The following is a 13639-nucleotide window of genomic DNA, read 5'->3' as shown; positions in this document are numbered from 1 at the left end:
ACGGCCAGTAAAAGCTTACACTATATACACTAGTATACAATTGCAATGTAATGGAATCACGTATGCATGTGGCCATGAACCACGGTCAAAAGGCCGTTCCCCATGCAATGGTCTCACTCCATTAATTTCAAAGTGTTTTTCCAGGAACATGATAACACTTTGAAACCATTTACGACGACAAGGTGGTCACGACAAAATTATGGAGAGATTTGTTTCTCACCGATAGACCAATTAAGGGTTAATGCATTATAAGTGGAACGCTACTGACGTCATAAAAACGAAAAACAGCGTTGTCAGTACCAACAGAGTTTTTACATTTAAAAAGCTATGATGATGTTCAAGTGGCATCACTCCGAACTTATTTCTAAAGTTAGTGAAAGCAAAGACGACACAGGTCTACACCTACTGCGAGAATAGCTGAATAATAGCGATATATCAATTGAAAAATAAAATTGATAAAGACCAACTGATACCAATACATCATTTGCGCATCAAGACATACAGCTACATGTAAAAAGTTAAAGGTATAGTCCCATAGCCTTTTTGAGGCTATAGGGGCAATGGGTTGTTATACACTGTGTCTAGGGCACGGTATTGGAAGGCGGAGCCCATCCCTCTCCTTCCATCACCTTTTACCTCCCCAACCGAAGTCAGGTACCCATTTTTACACCTGGGAGGAGTGAAGAAAGTCATGTGAAGTGCGTTTCCCAGAGGCCATACATGCAAAAAGGGCGGTATTTCTGCGAAACACTTTGCCTGTCAGTGATCGAAGGAAATATCGTTCATGATTATTGTTATGTCGTACACTCAATAAAAAAAATAGTCTGCGCCCAAACTCTGTCTGTCATACAGGATATGATTTTGCTTACTGACAGCCGGCAGGCCATTTTGAAATAAATCTAATGAATTGAAACCCCAGAAAATGACGTTACTGTCTGGGATGATTTTTCTACCTAGCAACCGATTTGGAAATAGCAATGGAATATCTCTCCCTAACACGCGTCTCTGGATTCGGCAGATATATTTTTCATTGCCAGATCCTTATAAGAATATTTATGATTGACGGGTAGGCGTGGGCGTGTAGACAGCGCAGACAGACATTCATTTGAAAGCAATGGCGCTCAAAATTTAATGGCTGTATATGCAATCAACTACAGCTGCACATACCAGCGCGCGAAGAAACGGGGCGTTAGGTAGGGTCACACGCGCTGACATTTCCAACGTTTACAACAAGTTGAGCTTCTCAAAGTAAAGTGAAAGTGATCTCGAACAAATTTAGCTCAATAAATAGCTAACTCTTTCCACTGGTCGTGACAGAGAAGACAGATGCTATGTACATTATTCACAGGTTCGTTGTACCGGGGAAATTTTCCTTACTCTTTTCGACAAGCACAATTAACAGTGGAGCACGGTTAATGTTCCGTTCTGAGAACCCCTTTTCAGTAGCGTGCAACAGCCGGGATTCGAACTCCCAACCTCCTGGTCCAGAGGCAGAGTCGCTAACCACTGGACTACGCACGCTACTGTACTAAGTTAAGATTCAACTTTTCCACGGTTTGCAACCGCTTGTAGTCACGCAATTCAATATACTGCATGGTAGGAATAACAAGTCTATGTTATCAAACAATTTGCTTCTTTTTGTCCTCGTACAGGAAGTATCTTCCATACATATAATTTACCATCGTCGGAAAAGAAGCGAAGATAAGCACGTTCGACAAACTCAATTACATGTTTCAACGCGAGCAATCTTCCAAATAACCTGTTGTCACGTAGCGTCTAGCTACGTCTTTTGTTTACTGATTTGTTTTTCTGGGTTCAGCTGGCCTAAAGTACAATAAACGGTACCGTCTCCTTTCCTTGGAAAATTGAATTAGTTTGACCTTTTAGACTTGTTGTCGCCGAGAAAAGCTATTTTTGGAAATCAACGGTTGCCGCACGAAGCAATAGACCGCTAAGCGGGTAGTGTATCTCATTGGACTGCGCCTAATTGCGACAACTTTGCGAATTTTCGCCAATTTTCGCTTGCGGTCACACTGACGTGCGACGCACTGGTAAAATACGTGACCGATACAAACAAAATGGCCACCGCCGGAATGTCACATTCTTAGTTTCGAATGAAAAAAATCCACTGAATTAAAAACCAAAGCAAAACGATTAAAATTCATCAAAATGATATTTGCAGTGATTTCGCCGTTTTGCCATTTAAAAAAAAGGCATCCAGGCCAGTCATTGAGACCGCTTGATTCTTGATCTTGTTCTTCCGTTGTCGCTGAGACCATGCTAGCCAAGATGTTGAGGATATGAAACACTTGTATTGTAAAAAGAATTAACGGACAGAATTAATCTGGAATGAAATATAGAATTTATGTTGCAATATGCATATCCGTACGTACGCGTGTTGAGAAGATTGTTCTAAAGATTGGGCCCGGTATACCGAGTATCAAGGAAATATACGGCCCAATATTATCTTCTCTGTGCCTTTAACCTCTATATTACACATATACTACCTAGACACTTAACATGAATATCCCGGAACCACAGCTTACTTCAAAGACCCTTCTTGTCAAGTAGCAGCAATTGAAAACTGCAGAAAAGTGAGTCTTGCTGCCATACTGGAGAGGCCTTATCATCTGTAAGTTTTTTTGAAGATCAGCGCCGGCGCATCAATGTGATTACATCGTCGCGCCAGGAAAAGAAAACAGATAAAAGCCTTCTCTGAGGTGAGGATAATTCTTTGTGCACGCCAAATGTCCCGAGAACATCACAGTATGTGTCAAACGAATATGCATTCGCCGTATTGACAACTTTGGACGCGATTTCAAAAGGAATTCTCGAATGAACACGCTCGATAATTCTGCTGCTTAGATTTGATCACGTCGATCGTGATTAAATCAGGGCGGTGAAGCTTCGGTCATTAGAGGGGAATTAGCGTCAGCAGCAGCCGTGCATGTTGAAGAGCGTGTGGATTTCAAAGCCGTGCTATTCTACGGTAGATTAGGAATCAACAAGCGTAAATCAAGCAAGGAGCACTCTCTGCATTAACACTGCATTAAAAGTAGTCATAAATCGTTATGCTTGAGTCAGATTTCCAAACCGGGCCCCGGTCGGGCTGATTGCGGGTACGAAAAATAAAGTGTTTATCAAGAAATATACACATCATGTTGTACAATATGTCTGTACCTTTGTTGCATACTTTAAAACTTAAGCGAAATGCCAACGTGATTGTGATCAAACGTGTTCCCCGGGGCCCTGCCATGCAAACGAGCGCGTTAGATCTTGTTTGTTCTTCCACGGCGCATTGAAGAAAACGGTTTCTTCCAGATTCTTGCACGAGATAAAGGCTTTGTGTTTGCATGTGAGCAACAATTTGAACGTCAGTTCTCCAAGGCATTCGTCAGTTCAGTGTTGTCAGAAGACAGCGTCGCTTTGTAAAACTAATGGTTTAAGCAACTTCAAAACTAACAGGCGCCGGAGGGATACGATACATTGCGTGTAGTGTGTGTAGCCTACGCAGGACTTATTGAGTCGTTGAAAATCAAGAAGAAACCGACCAACAGAAATTGACATGTTGGCATTGGAGTTATCCGTCAATCGACCGTCCCTTTGCCGCCAGCTAGCGCGATTCTGGCCATTTCTAACCCGCTAACTCCTCTCAGTAGTCTTACTGTGTATGCACATGAAATCTTGCAAATAAAGTTATTCCCAACTAAACACATGGAACTGTAGGTCAAGATACTTTTTCAATTGCATTATACGGTTCTCTGGAAAGCATTAAATCGGTGACAGAAGTAGTTTCCATGCAAGCAGATGCATTGCTTCGGCGTGATATGTTTATATGGTTTTACATTGTTTGTTTGCACGTTGAACACGAACAACCCCGCAACACTAGGAAGACAAACCATGTGCAAACCAAGCGAACCCACACATCTGCTTGGAGATGAAAGGTGCTATCCATGCAGCTACGAGTGAGGACCAATCGCTCAAATTGCGGCGTAATTAAATTGATTGGCTGCAAAGCGCACTTCCTTATTGATAGCAGGAAGGGTCAAGAGGTCCTGTTTCGTTTTTTGGACTGTGGCATCGGATGAACTTGGGTTTGCGTTGCACACAGTAAACCAGAATTATAGGCAGGCCGCATGATCAAAGGAGTGTGGTTTAAGAACAGTGTGTTTTGCTATTTTCACATATGATACAGTTCAGTTTTATGGACAAATTTATTACTCTTTTACAAACTTCTGCAGAGGTGCTTTACCGAATTTAAACCAGAGGGCAAGAAATTCTGTACAATGTGAGCAGGTTTGGGTCTATCTGGCAAATACGTGCGGGGACCGACAGCTGAAATCACTGTGATTTACTAATTTTGCTGTTAACATGTTAACCTTCAGCACACTGAAGTAGCTTTATTGTAACTGAAGTAATTCTGTATTGGTTACAGGGTTGGGCAGCAGGGAAAAGGTTCCACGCTTGGTTTGTCTTTACTTAATCTCCATTAGTGATAAATCACTATTCTTCCTGGAGTCCATGAAATAATATGAAATAATACAAATACACCTATGGTCAGAAGTCAAGGTTAGAATGATATAAATCAAAGTATAATTTGTACTTAAGGTAATGAAACAAGATGGTATGAAATAAGATTTGGAAAAAAAGCCCAAAATAAATCATAATAACAATTATGAAACAAACTGAAATGATCTCATTACGACATAAATGTAATTCATTAATCCTATGGTAGAAAGGACACCGGTGTCAAAGCACTTTCTGCCCAAATCGCTTACGATGTGACCAGGCATGGCACCCAATTGACCCCCATGTCATAGAAAGGTAACATTGTCACCAGTCATCACGAGGCAATTCGGTAATAGATGTGTGCGTCATAAAGGGCTTATCACGGTTAGTGAGCACCTACATTGTAGGGGCAAGAGGTAATATCCAATTCACAGATGGAGTGTGCTTGCCAGAAAAAAGTTGAAAGCATGATTTTCTAAAAAAACGTCACTCCTCGTGACTTCTGACCGACTTCAGAGAGAATTGGTGTACACTGGTAACAAGTAGCAACAATTGACTCACGAAGGACTCCTTACACACCAGTCTGATACCACTATGTATGGCTCACACTAATGTGAAACTATGGCAACTAACGACTGTCATCCCAAGACCATCGTGACCTGGGCTTTGTGACCTACTTTCTTTCCAAATAAAGAATGATTTTACTATGAAACCAAGGAGTTCCATTCTACAGAACAGGTACTCCTCGGTGAATCTATGGCATCATGGGACAAACTTTTATGCCGACATTGTTATGAGAAACGACTACATATGTTGCAGCATGTTCAATAACAAATCAAGCTATTTACCCTCACACTGTTGCCAGCACCACACTTGGGGTCTTTAGAGGATGTCATCCATCAAATTAAGCGTGTGATCAACATGTATAGTGAACCAAGTGAATACATATTATCAGCAAACAGGTTTCCCCACCAAAATTCCTGTCACTATGTAAGTATTAGAGATAAACGAAATCTAGATTTCTCTGCTTAGCACTCAGCACATGGTACTAGTAGTTGAACACACAGTGCTACAATAAAAATAGCCTCCTGCTGTAGTGCTTGCGCAGCTGTGCGGCCCAAGGGTTACATAAATGAGGAAGGGCACTGCCCGATACACCATTTGGTGTGGAAAAAACTTCAAACTTAACTCAAACGTGATTGTAAATAGAAGTCATTAAAAAACAGGGCATGTATTCCTGGACACCTGTGCATTCATATTACACTTTAGTCATTAGGGAGACTCCATCCTTCATATTCATGGAGGTTTGTTTGAAAACAGAGCCGATGGATGGCGTTTGATTTTTGCTTCGTTAGGATTCCCCCAGCAAATGGCACCAGCTGTTTAAATTGGCAGGGTCAGAGCGGAGTAACAAGTAATTATCGTTCCACTAATTGTCTCCCCTGGAGGTGTGCTTTAAATCTGAATGAGCGCCAGGGATTCACACAACAACTTCTTGAACAGCCCTGAGGAACCAAACGTGACTGATTAGTCTCCAAGCAGATGCGTGGCTTTAAAAATCATTTTTGAAGATTTGCAACTGACTTTATGTATGTCAATGAAGGCAACAATACACATATTGTTCCAACTTCAGTATGATGTTATGATTTTGTTCTTGGTTGCAAAAATTGGTGGAGGTGAATAAAGTGGTGAAGAGAAAAAAAATGTCAATGAAGGCTAGACATCCAGGTAATAAGATAAGCCAAATAGCAGTAACTCAAGCAACTGGATATGACTGGAGCTGCTTGAGTAACAGCTATTTGGCATGACTTTCTGCGATTTTCTGCATGCCTGTTTTTGAAGCTAATTTGTGAGAACAGGAGAGCTACAAGTGTAACTATGTTTAGTATCTCATTATCGCACCGACACCACTGTGTCTGGAAGCTAAGCCGGCTGCAGAGCCCTTTCAGACTGATTACAGACGTTTGGTACCACAGCTGACATCATTTCACGCCTGGAGGAATAAAAGAAATGATGCCAAACGACAGTTACTGAAGCAACTGGATAAGACTTAGAAACGATGAATTTTGAAATTTTCACAATTTTATCCATTCGCTTGAGTAGCTATCGTTTGGCATACTTTATTACCTGGATGTCTAACCTTCATCGACGCAACAGAAATGACATTCACAATTTTGAAACCATGGAAGTCTCACACCTGCAAGTACCCGTAAGAGGGTATAATGTGATGTGATCACAGTAATTGGGTATGTGCATATAGAATGACGGACATGAAAGACCCAAGAATAGATTAAGTAGAAAATGGATCGCCAGTACTGCACAGATATTGAAGGTCAAGAACCATTCACCCAATATATATAACGTTACAATGTACATTCTTATTTTAGAACTAGGTCAAGTAGTTTTTATATTCAATATATTTCAACACCCACTAACCACTCAGTGGAAGGATGAAGAAAAGTGCGGGACTACTGGTAATTAGTAAAGTAACCACTCATCACAGCTGGTGTGATTCTATGACATGATGCGGTAACTCCTTGCCTCTCGTTTGCTGAACTGAACTAACACCTCAGTTTCTTGGCCTGATCATCATTATTTTGTCCATTTCCATGTACTTATTTTTGCATGTTGTAGTAACGGAAATAAGATATAGACAATAATGAGGAGACAGACACCAAATTAGAAAAAATGTTTTCGCAGTTGAGATCGACAATAATTTCACAGTATCATCTCTGTTGCCATTATTTTCCTTAATTACTGCGATAATTCAAATGACGCAAACTTTTAGGGTCATTTAAAAAAGTGTAAACATTAGATTAAAGCAGATGCCCATGGTTAAGCTGAATACTGGTTGAAAGGTTGAACTGCGCAATTCAGAACCATTCTGAACACTGATTTTACAGAGGCTACAATATCTGGCTTCAAGTAAACCATACATTTCAACGACCAAAAAATAACATCATCAAGAAAGTCCACTCAGATGACTGCTATCACAACACTAATCTCCAAGCAGATCTAATGGTTTTGAAGACCTATCCAACTGGCAGAAGAAGTTTTTATTGCAATAAAAAACCTCTTCTGCCAGTTGGATACGGTCTTCGCAACCATTAGATCTGCTTGGAGATTATCACATTACACATTCTGGGAGCACTATGCTAACCTTTTTTTTTAAAGATAGTCTTTATCTATAGGTTAGTTGTATTGGTATATTGTTATGTGCAGTCATGTATTGTTTATGTATCTGATGTGCCTGATTTAAACAAATAAACAAACCAACAAAAAATGCTGTATCAAGAGGCCTCTCCTAGCGAAGCTCTCCATCTTTGATGTCAGCAGTATAGTTTGATGAGTTCATCACTGACAGCTGATGGCGTAAGGATACCCAGGTCAGTAAACAGGAGAGTGATGAGGCTGGGAGGGGTGTAGTCTACCGAGGGGTGCTCCTTCCCCAGGTCAGTATTAGAGCTCAGAGTCGAGTATCTGTACTGTAGAGGGGGTAGGAACAAGGGGGTTAAATTAACCCAACCAAGGGCTGTACAGAAACTAGTATGTATTATGTGTCTACTATTTACCAGAATACACCGGATTACACATAAAGAAGGGTGAAATCTACCGAAATACAGTATATTTTGACGAGTAAAACAAATGTGGCGACAGGCTGGGATCGCTGTCGGGGGTTGCCATGATTGCCATGTATTTTCTAGCGATTTCTTGTTCCTAGGGCCATACATACATTGTTTTACACCAAAATATAGCAACCTGCAATGTTGACTCATCAAACATACTGTATTTTGGCAGATTTTACCATTCTTTATGTGTATTTCAGTAAAAGGCAGACTGTGCATTACTTCAACATAATTTGTCTATCATAATGACCTACCTATGACTACTACTACTACATTAGATGGAACAGCATACTGTATGTTCATTTACTTTTGTGGTAGTTTTATTTTGCAGTTGGAGGGAAAATAAGGTTTCGCTGTTATAAGTTCTGTTGAAAGAATTCTGTAGTACAGTGGACATACAAGGGAGACCTATTTGCTGTGCCATGAATTCGCTATACAGCAACCACCAAGAAAAACAGGAAAATAAAACCAAGCAAAAGTTTCAAGATCTACAGGACATCATAAAGGTTTCTTCAGAAATGTTTATCTCTGAGACATATAGACTAAAACCCTTGGTCTAAAAAGTTGAGAAAATTGTATATTGTCTGATACATACTTTAAAGTCGTCAGGTAGGTCTGCTTGGTTGAGTGGGTACAGTCGAACAAACTTGAAGCTCTCTGCCACCACGTACAGCGGCTTGTTGGAATTCTTGGCACACAGTGCCATTTGGTAGGTCCCAATCTGTTAGGGATGGCAACACAAATGTCAGACTGATTAAACAATTATCTCTCACTTTTAAGCTATGCATAGCTATGCTGGCAACTACTGACATTGTCAAAATACATGGCAAAATAGTGTAAATGCAAAAATGTTTGCAGTGGTTTTCTGTTCACAGTTTTCGCAGCGACCTTTTCACCGTGAACTCAAAACCACTGCAAACATTTTTGTCCAATACTGTAGCAGTATGTGGCTATAGCACTGCTGTGAACTTAAAACCACCGCGAACACTCCATTTTCCCTTCAGCACGAAATAAAAACCACGCAAACTTAAATGTATTTACAGTACCTTGCTGATGAACATGCTGGAAAGATGAAAATCGGTACACTGATGACCTCTAGTGATTTTCACCGACACTGCACCAACAGAAGCCATTGCGACATGAAATCAGGTTCCTGTCATACCTTGTTGATGATCCCCCCACTCTCCACCACGCCCTCAGCCCCCACCATGACAAGGTCCACTTTCTCCATGATGTAAGCCATGGCAGCGTCCAGGATAACAGTACTGGGGATACCTGCCTCCACGAGCTTGTTGTGCATCTTCAAACTGTGGGAATATATGGCAAGGCATGTCACTGTCATTTTCCTTTATAAATTTCCAGGTGGGGGAAGCAAGATTTCTTTAGATTATGAGAAGTGTACTAAGCACAGTTCAATGAATGGTAACTGGTAAGAGGGGGTCTACCCATTGGTCCTATGTGTTCAACTTGATAACATTAATGAATCCATAAGTGATCAATAATAGTAGTAATACACAGCTTGAACAGTGTAACTACCAACACCAAGTACAGAACTAGTGTGTTACTCCATGAGACAGTTTACCAGTTCTTTGATGCAGATACAGATACTAGTAGATTGCAATAGTCGATACTAACCCTGATCTATCCGGTTGAGACTCTGTGACATAGACAGTGAACCTCTTGTTAGCCAAGGCAGCCTTCTTCAACACTTCCAGCACAACTCTGGAGTCTGAGTGGACCAGGATGGTCTGGAAATACAACACAAGCAGAAATTTAAACATGTCACTACAACTACAAGTATTAATTCTTTCTTATCCAGTCCTAGTCTGGAGTCCAGCCTTCTTAGCTTTAGTCCGCTACCCAAGCTCTGCTCCCCACCATCCTCATAGACCACAGATGCTCATAAATATTTATGCAGAGCAGGGGTAGTTTCTGATAATAATTCTATGATATCCATTTTCAGAGCAAAATATGCCCCAAACCAGGAAATACTGGTATATCATGCTCATCAGGAGACTATCTTCTGGCCATGCTACACCTGGACACCCTTAAGATTTTGTTCCATCTTTATTTCAGCACTTTACAGTGTGTATGTTATAAAACACTTACAGCTCCATCTGTGACAAAAGGATGGCCCAGCTTGGCTATCTTCTGTCTGGAGTTGGAGATCTTTTTCAGGAACAGCTCTCCTCTGTCCAGCAACACTTGTTTGTATACTTGGAAATCCTGAAAAAAAAAAGACCATAGATGTCTTCTGTGTCACATGGAGAAAAAGGTATGAACAAAGTTTCTCATCACATTTTAAAATTGCCATGATATTATCTTTAGAAATTCAGAAGAAAAGAAATATTTCTAATGCGTCAATGTCACAGGTTTACAAGAAATTGAAATTTCAAGATAGGACCTTATCCAAACATAAACTTATATTCAATGCTATTCTCTTTCATAAAGGTCCAAAAGCCAAGAGTCTAATGTTACAAATGTATGATTCAGGCATATACTTACTTTGCACCATGGTCTTCTTTGCTCCCACAATGCATTCTATGGTGGTCTTATGATGGACTTACTCCAGAATTATACATGTTAATAACATTACTGATATTAACAGTACACAAAAGTTGAGTGATAATCTCACCGGATGGTCGAGTGCTGTGAGCGTGATGAACCTAAGGAACAGTTCACAGCCTGAAGACACCGATGTGATGGATGTGTCACTCTTGGTCAGAGTCTTGATGGCCTCCTTCAAGTTGTCTCTCAACTCTGCTAGTGTTCCAGCTAAGGAAGGAAAATTAACGATAGTCATTGGTAAAATCTCCAGGACATCAGTGTTCTTTACAGTTCTGTTGCTAAGTTTATGCATTATCTATTGAATAAACCATACCATTTATTATCATTAAGGTTCATATGTGTTGGTAGAAACCTTTACAAACAAATGCTAAACTCAAGCTTCCAACATGATGAGATTTGGCCTTAATAAATTTTGATTCACTACTTCAATCACTTGTCCTGAAGTTACAATGTATTAGCCTGGTGTCGAAATCTATAACAGCTGCTGAGTCTCTTTTGTCATCTCTTGCAAGAGACTCAGCAGCTATAAGTTATAACAGGGTTGGATACCAGGTTGAGAAGTTATGTCAGTAGTAGTGCAGCCATTCCCTGAAAAAGAAGGGGTCGTGTGGCACAACGGCAGAGCTTTCGTCTCAAAACCAAGTGGTCCCGGGTTCGAATCCTGTCATGCCACCGATCTTGTGTCCTTGGGAAAGGCACTTTACACGACTTTCCTCACTCCACCCATGTGTAAATGGGTACCTGACTTTGACTGGGGAAGGTCGTATTGAGGTCACCTGGTGGCACCGAATGGCAGCTGCCCAGACCCTTGGGACATTTCCACAAGTGCAAGTGTGGATAAAATAACTATATATTATGTATTAACTATTATGTGAAACCTGTAAAAACCCTGCATCAATTCAGCGCTAGAAGTAGAAAGGCTGCCATTGCAGGTAATTTCTGACCAATAAAAACCATTATAAAAGACTGGCACTGTTCAATCAAACATTTTGGGAGGTACATCATAATACATGTACATTCATACAAGTTTAGGATTTTCTCATACCATTTCTAATGCTAGATGCATGTACATTTCACCAATGTTAACAGATGACTTGGTAGTGGGCATGACTGATACTAGTGATAGACAGTTTGAATTTTGCCGCCACAAGAATCATCCACAGGTCATACCAGAGATGTGGAAAAACCAGTGCAACTAGATGTGGCACACAGTAAACACACCGAGGGGGCGTGATCCTATATGACATGCCAGTAGTGAAAGTATTCCACCATTTTGTTGTCCTCGGGCTATATGTCTTCAGTTTAATGAGAGACATGGGGACCACTTCAAAAGTTCTTTATTCACAGGTCAGCTCAGATATATACCATACATGTATGTCCAACAATCTATGCATGATATTAAGTGTTATGTGACATACATGTATAAAGTCCTTTTCATCACTACAGTGGAAATCTCCAAAAAGTAAGAGTAAATCAAAACCTTTCACAACATGGGTACCTTATTGGAATTTCTTTGAGAGTATAATAAGAGATTTGAGATGATCCTACTATGCAATTGTCCTGCTTGGCAGACTGTCCTAGCTGGTGTCATGTGAGGGCTGAAACCTGATGCCAGCTGTGAACAGAAGTTCATCAAACCTTACAGAAACTATAGAAACAGCAAAGCTGATGGCAAAGATCATGTAGTACATTTCAAGTGAACTCTGAACTCTGCTTCTCTCCGAAATGGGAACTGGTCCTGGTGCAATCTGACTCAACCAGGGGACGCTGATAGACTGCGCTCAAAATGGCTGACAGTGTCGGCATGGAAGCACCGATGTCTGAGTCACTAAACGATCCTTCAGACAAAAAAAAGGAGGGCACTGAAGAATCCCATGGCTCTGCACAACAGTTTGACGGGGTGGCTGAGTCTCTCAAGGGGACCACCAAGAACTGGAGTGAGCTGAAGGCAGCAGAAGGCATCATGGCAGCTATGTTCTCTGGAGTCTTGATCACAGTAGCCAGTATATACACAAGACTGGCGGGAGACGAAGGCATGCCAGCCATCCATGCTGTCTTCATGAACGAACTCATGGCGGCAATCGTGTTCCTGCCTATACCGTTCCTCCTAGGAGCCCCTGTGACCGGGAACACGTGGGTAACACTTATCATGTTACTCATACTGGGTGTAGGCAGGATGATTGCTTTCATTTGTTTCTTCATCTCGGTGCTGTACATCCCGCCAGCGAACAGTTTTGTGATCCGACACGGCATCATTCCGCTGCTGACGGCGTCCATGGAGGTTCTCTTCTTACGGGTGGCACCATCTGCTGCTGAATGGGTCGGGATCGGCTTGAGCATCATTGGCGTCGTACTTACCGCGAGTGGCCGGTCGTGGTTAAAGGAGGACGAGGAATTGTACCTGAACATCCTTGGCAACATGCTGGCTGTTATCTCTGCGTTTGGCTTGGCTGGACTGATCATCATGACCCGTTACCTTCTAAAGACCCTCCCAATGTGGACTCTTCTATTCTACATCAAACTCATTGGTATCATGGTTGCCTTCCCACTTCTCTTCCTGGACCCACCATTCAGTGGGATGAACTCTAATCTAAGTTATTACCTAGTCGCCCAGGGCTTTTTATATACTGTTGGTATAGGCATCATGTTCCATAGTCTAACGCTAGAAAATGCCTCTACCGTAGCACTGGTGAAGAATATCAGCATCCTTGTAGCGTTTGTACTGGAACGTTATGTACTTCATATCATCCCCACAATGATGGAATTGTTTGGAGCTATTCTTGTTATTGGGAGTACCACTGTTGTGGCCATTGTATTGTGGTTCAATAAATGGAAGGAACAAAGAAACAGATAAGTTAGGTGAAGCAAAAATGCAACATGCTGTGCTACTGACTAACTGAGTATACATATTGCGGTTGAAAACTTGGGCATTAGCA

The 13639-nt window shown here is 41.2% G+C and overlaps 2 protein-coding genes across 2 annotated transcripts in view; one reads left to right on the top strand and one right to left on the bottom strand.

Moving 5' to 3' along the window:
* Positions 1–7183: 7183 nt before the first annotated feature.
* The window catches only part of LOC136443237 (translation initiation factor eIF2B subunit alpha-like), a 9202-nt gene continuing 2746 nt past the window's right edge, over positions 7184–13639 (bottom strand). Inside the window, exons 3-8 of the mRNA XM_066440392.1 lie at positions 10771–10910; positions 10245–10361; positions 9771–9883; positions 9298–9442; positions 8731–8856; positions 7184–7994 (exon numbers count right to left, since the gene is read on the bottom strand). Coding sequence (XP_066296489.1) covers positions 7839–7994; positions 8731–8856; positions 9298–9442; positions 9771–9883; positions 10245–10361; positions 10771–10910 — 797 coding nt within the window. The 3' untranslated portion in view covers positions 7184–7838. The remainder of the gene's footprint in view (positions 7995–8730; positions 8857–9297; positions 9443–9770; positions 9884–10244; positions 10362–10770; positions 10911–13639) is intronic.
* The window catches only part of LOC136443220 (solute carrier family 35 member G2-like), a 1873-nt gene continuing 483 nt past the window's right edge, over positions 12250–13639 (top strand). The window contains exon 1 of the mRNA XM_066440367.1: positions 12250–13639. This exon is cut by the window's right edge and continues 483 nt beyond it. Coding sequence (XP_066296464.1) covers positions 12490–13557 — 1068 coding nt within the window. The 5' untranslated portion in view covers positions 12250–12489 and the 3' untranslated portion in view covers positions 13558–13639.

This window comes from Branchiostoma lanceolatum, chromosome 1 (assembly GCF_035083965.1).
Source record: "Branchiostoma lanceolatum isolate klBraLanc5 chromosome 1, klBraLanc5.hap2, whole genome shotgun sequence".
Classification (NCBI taxonomy): domain Eukaryota; kingdom Metazoa; phylum Chordata; class Leptocardii; order Amphioxiformes; family Branchiostomatidae; genus Branchiostoma; species Branchiostoma lanceolatum.
Note: the sequence above shows the minus strand (reverse complement) of the source record. Positions and strands in the feature narration are given on the sequence as shown.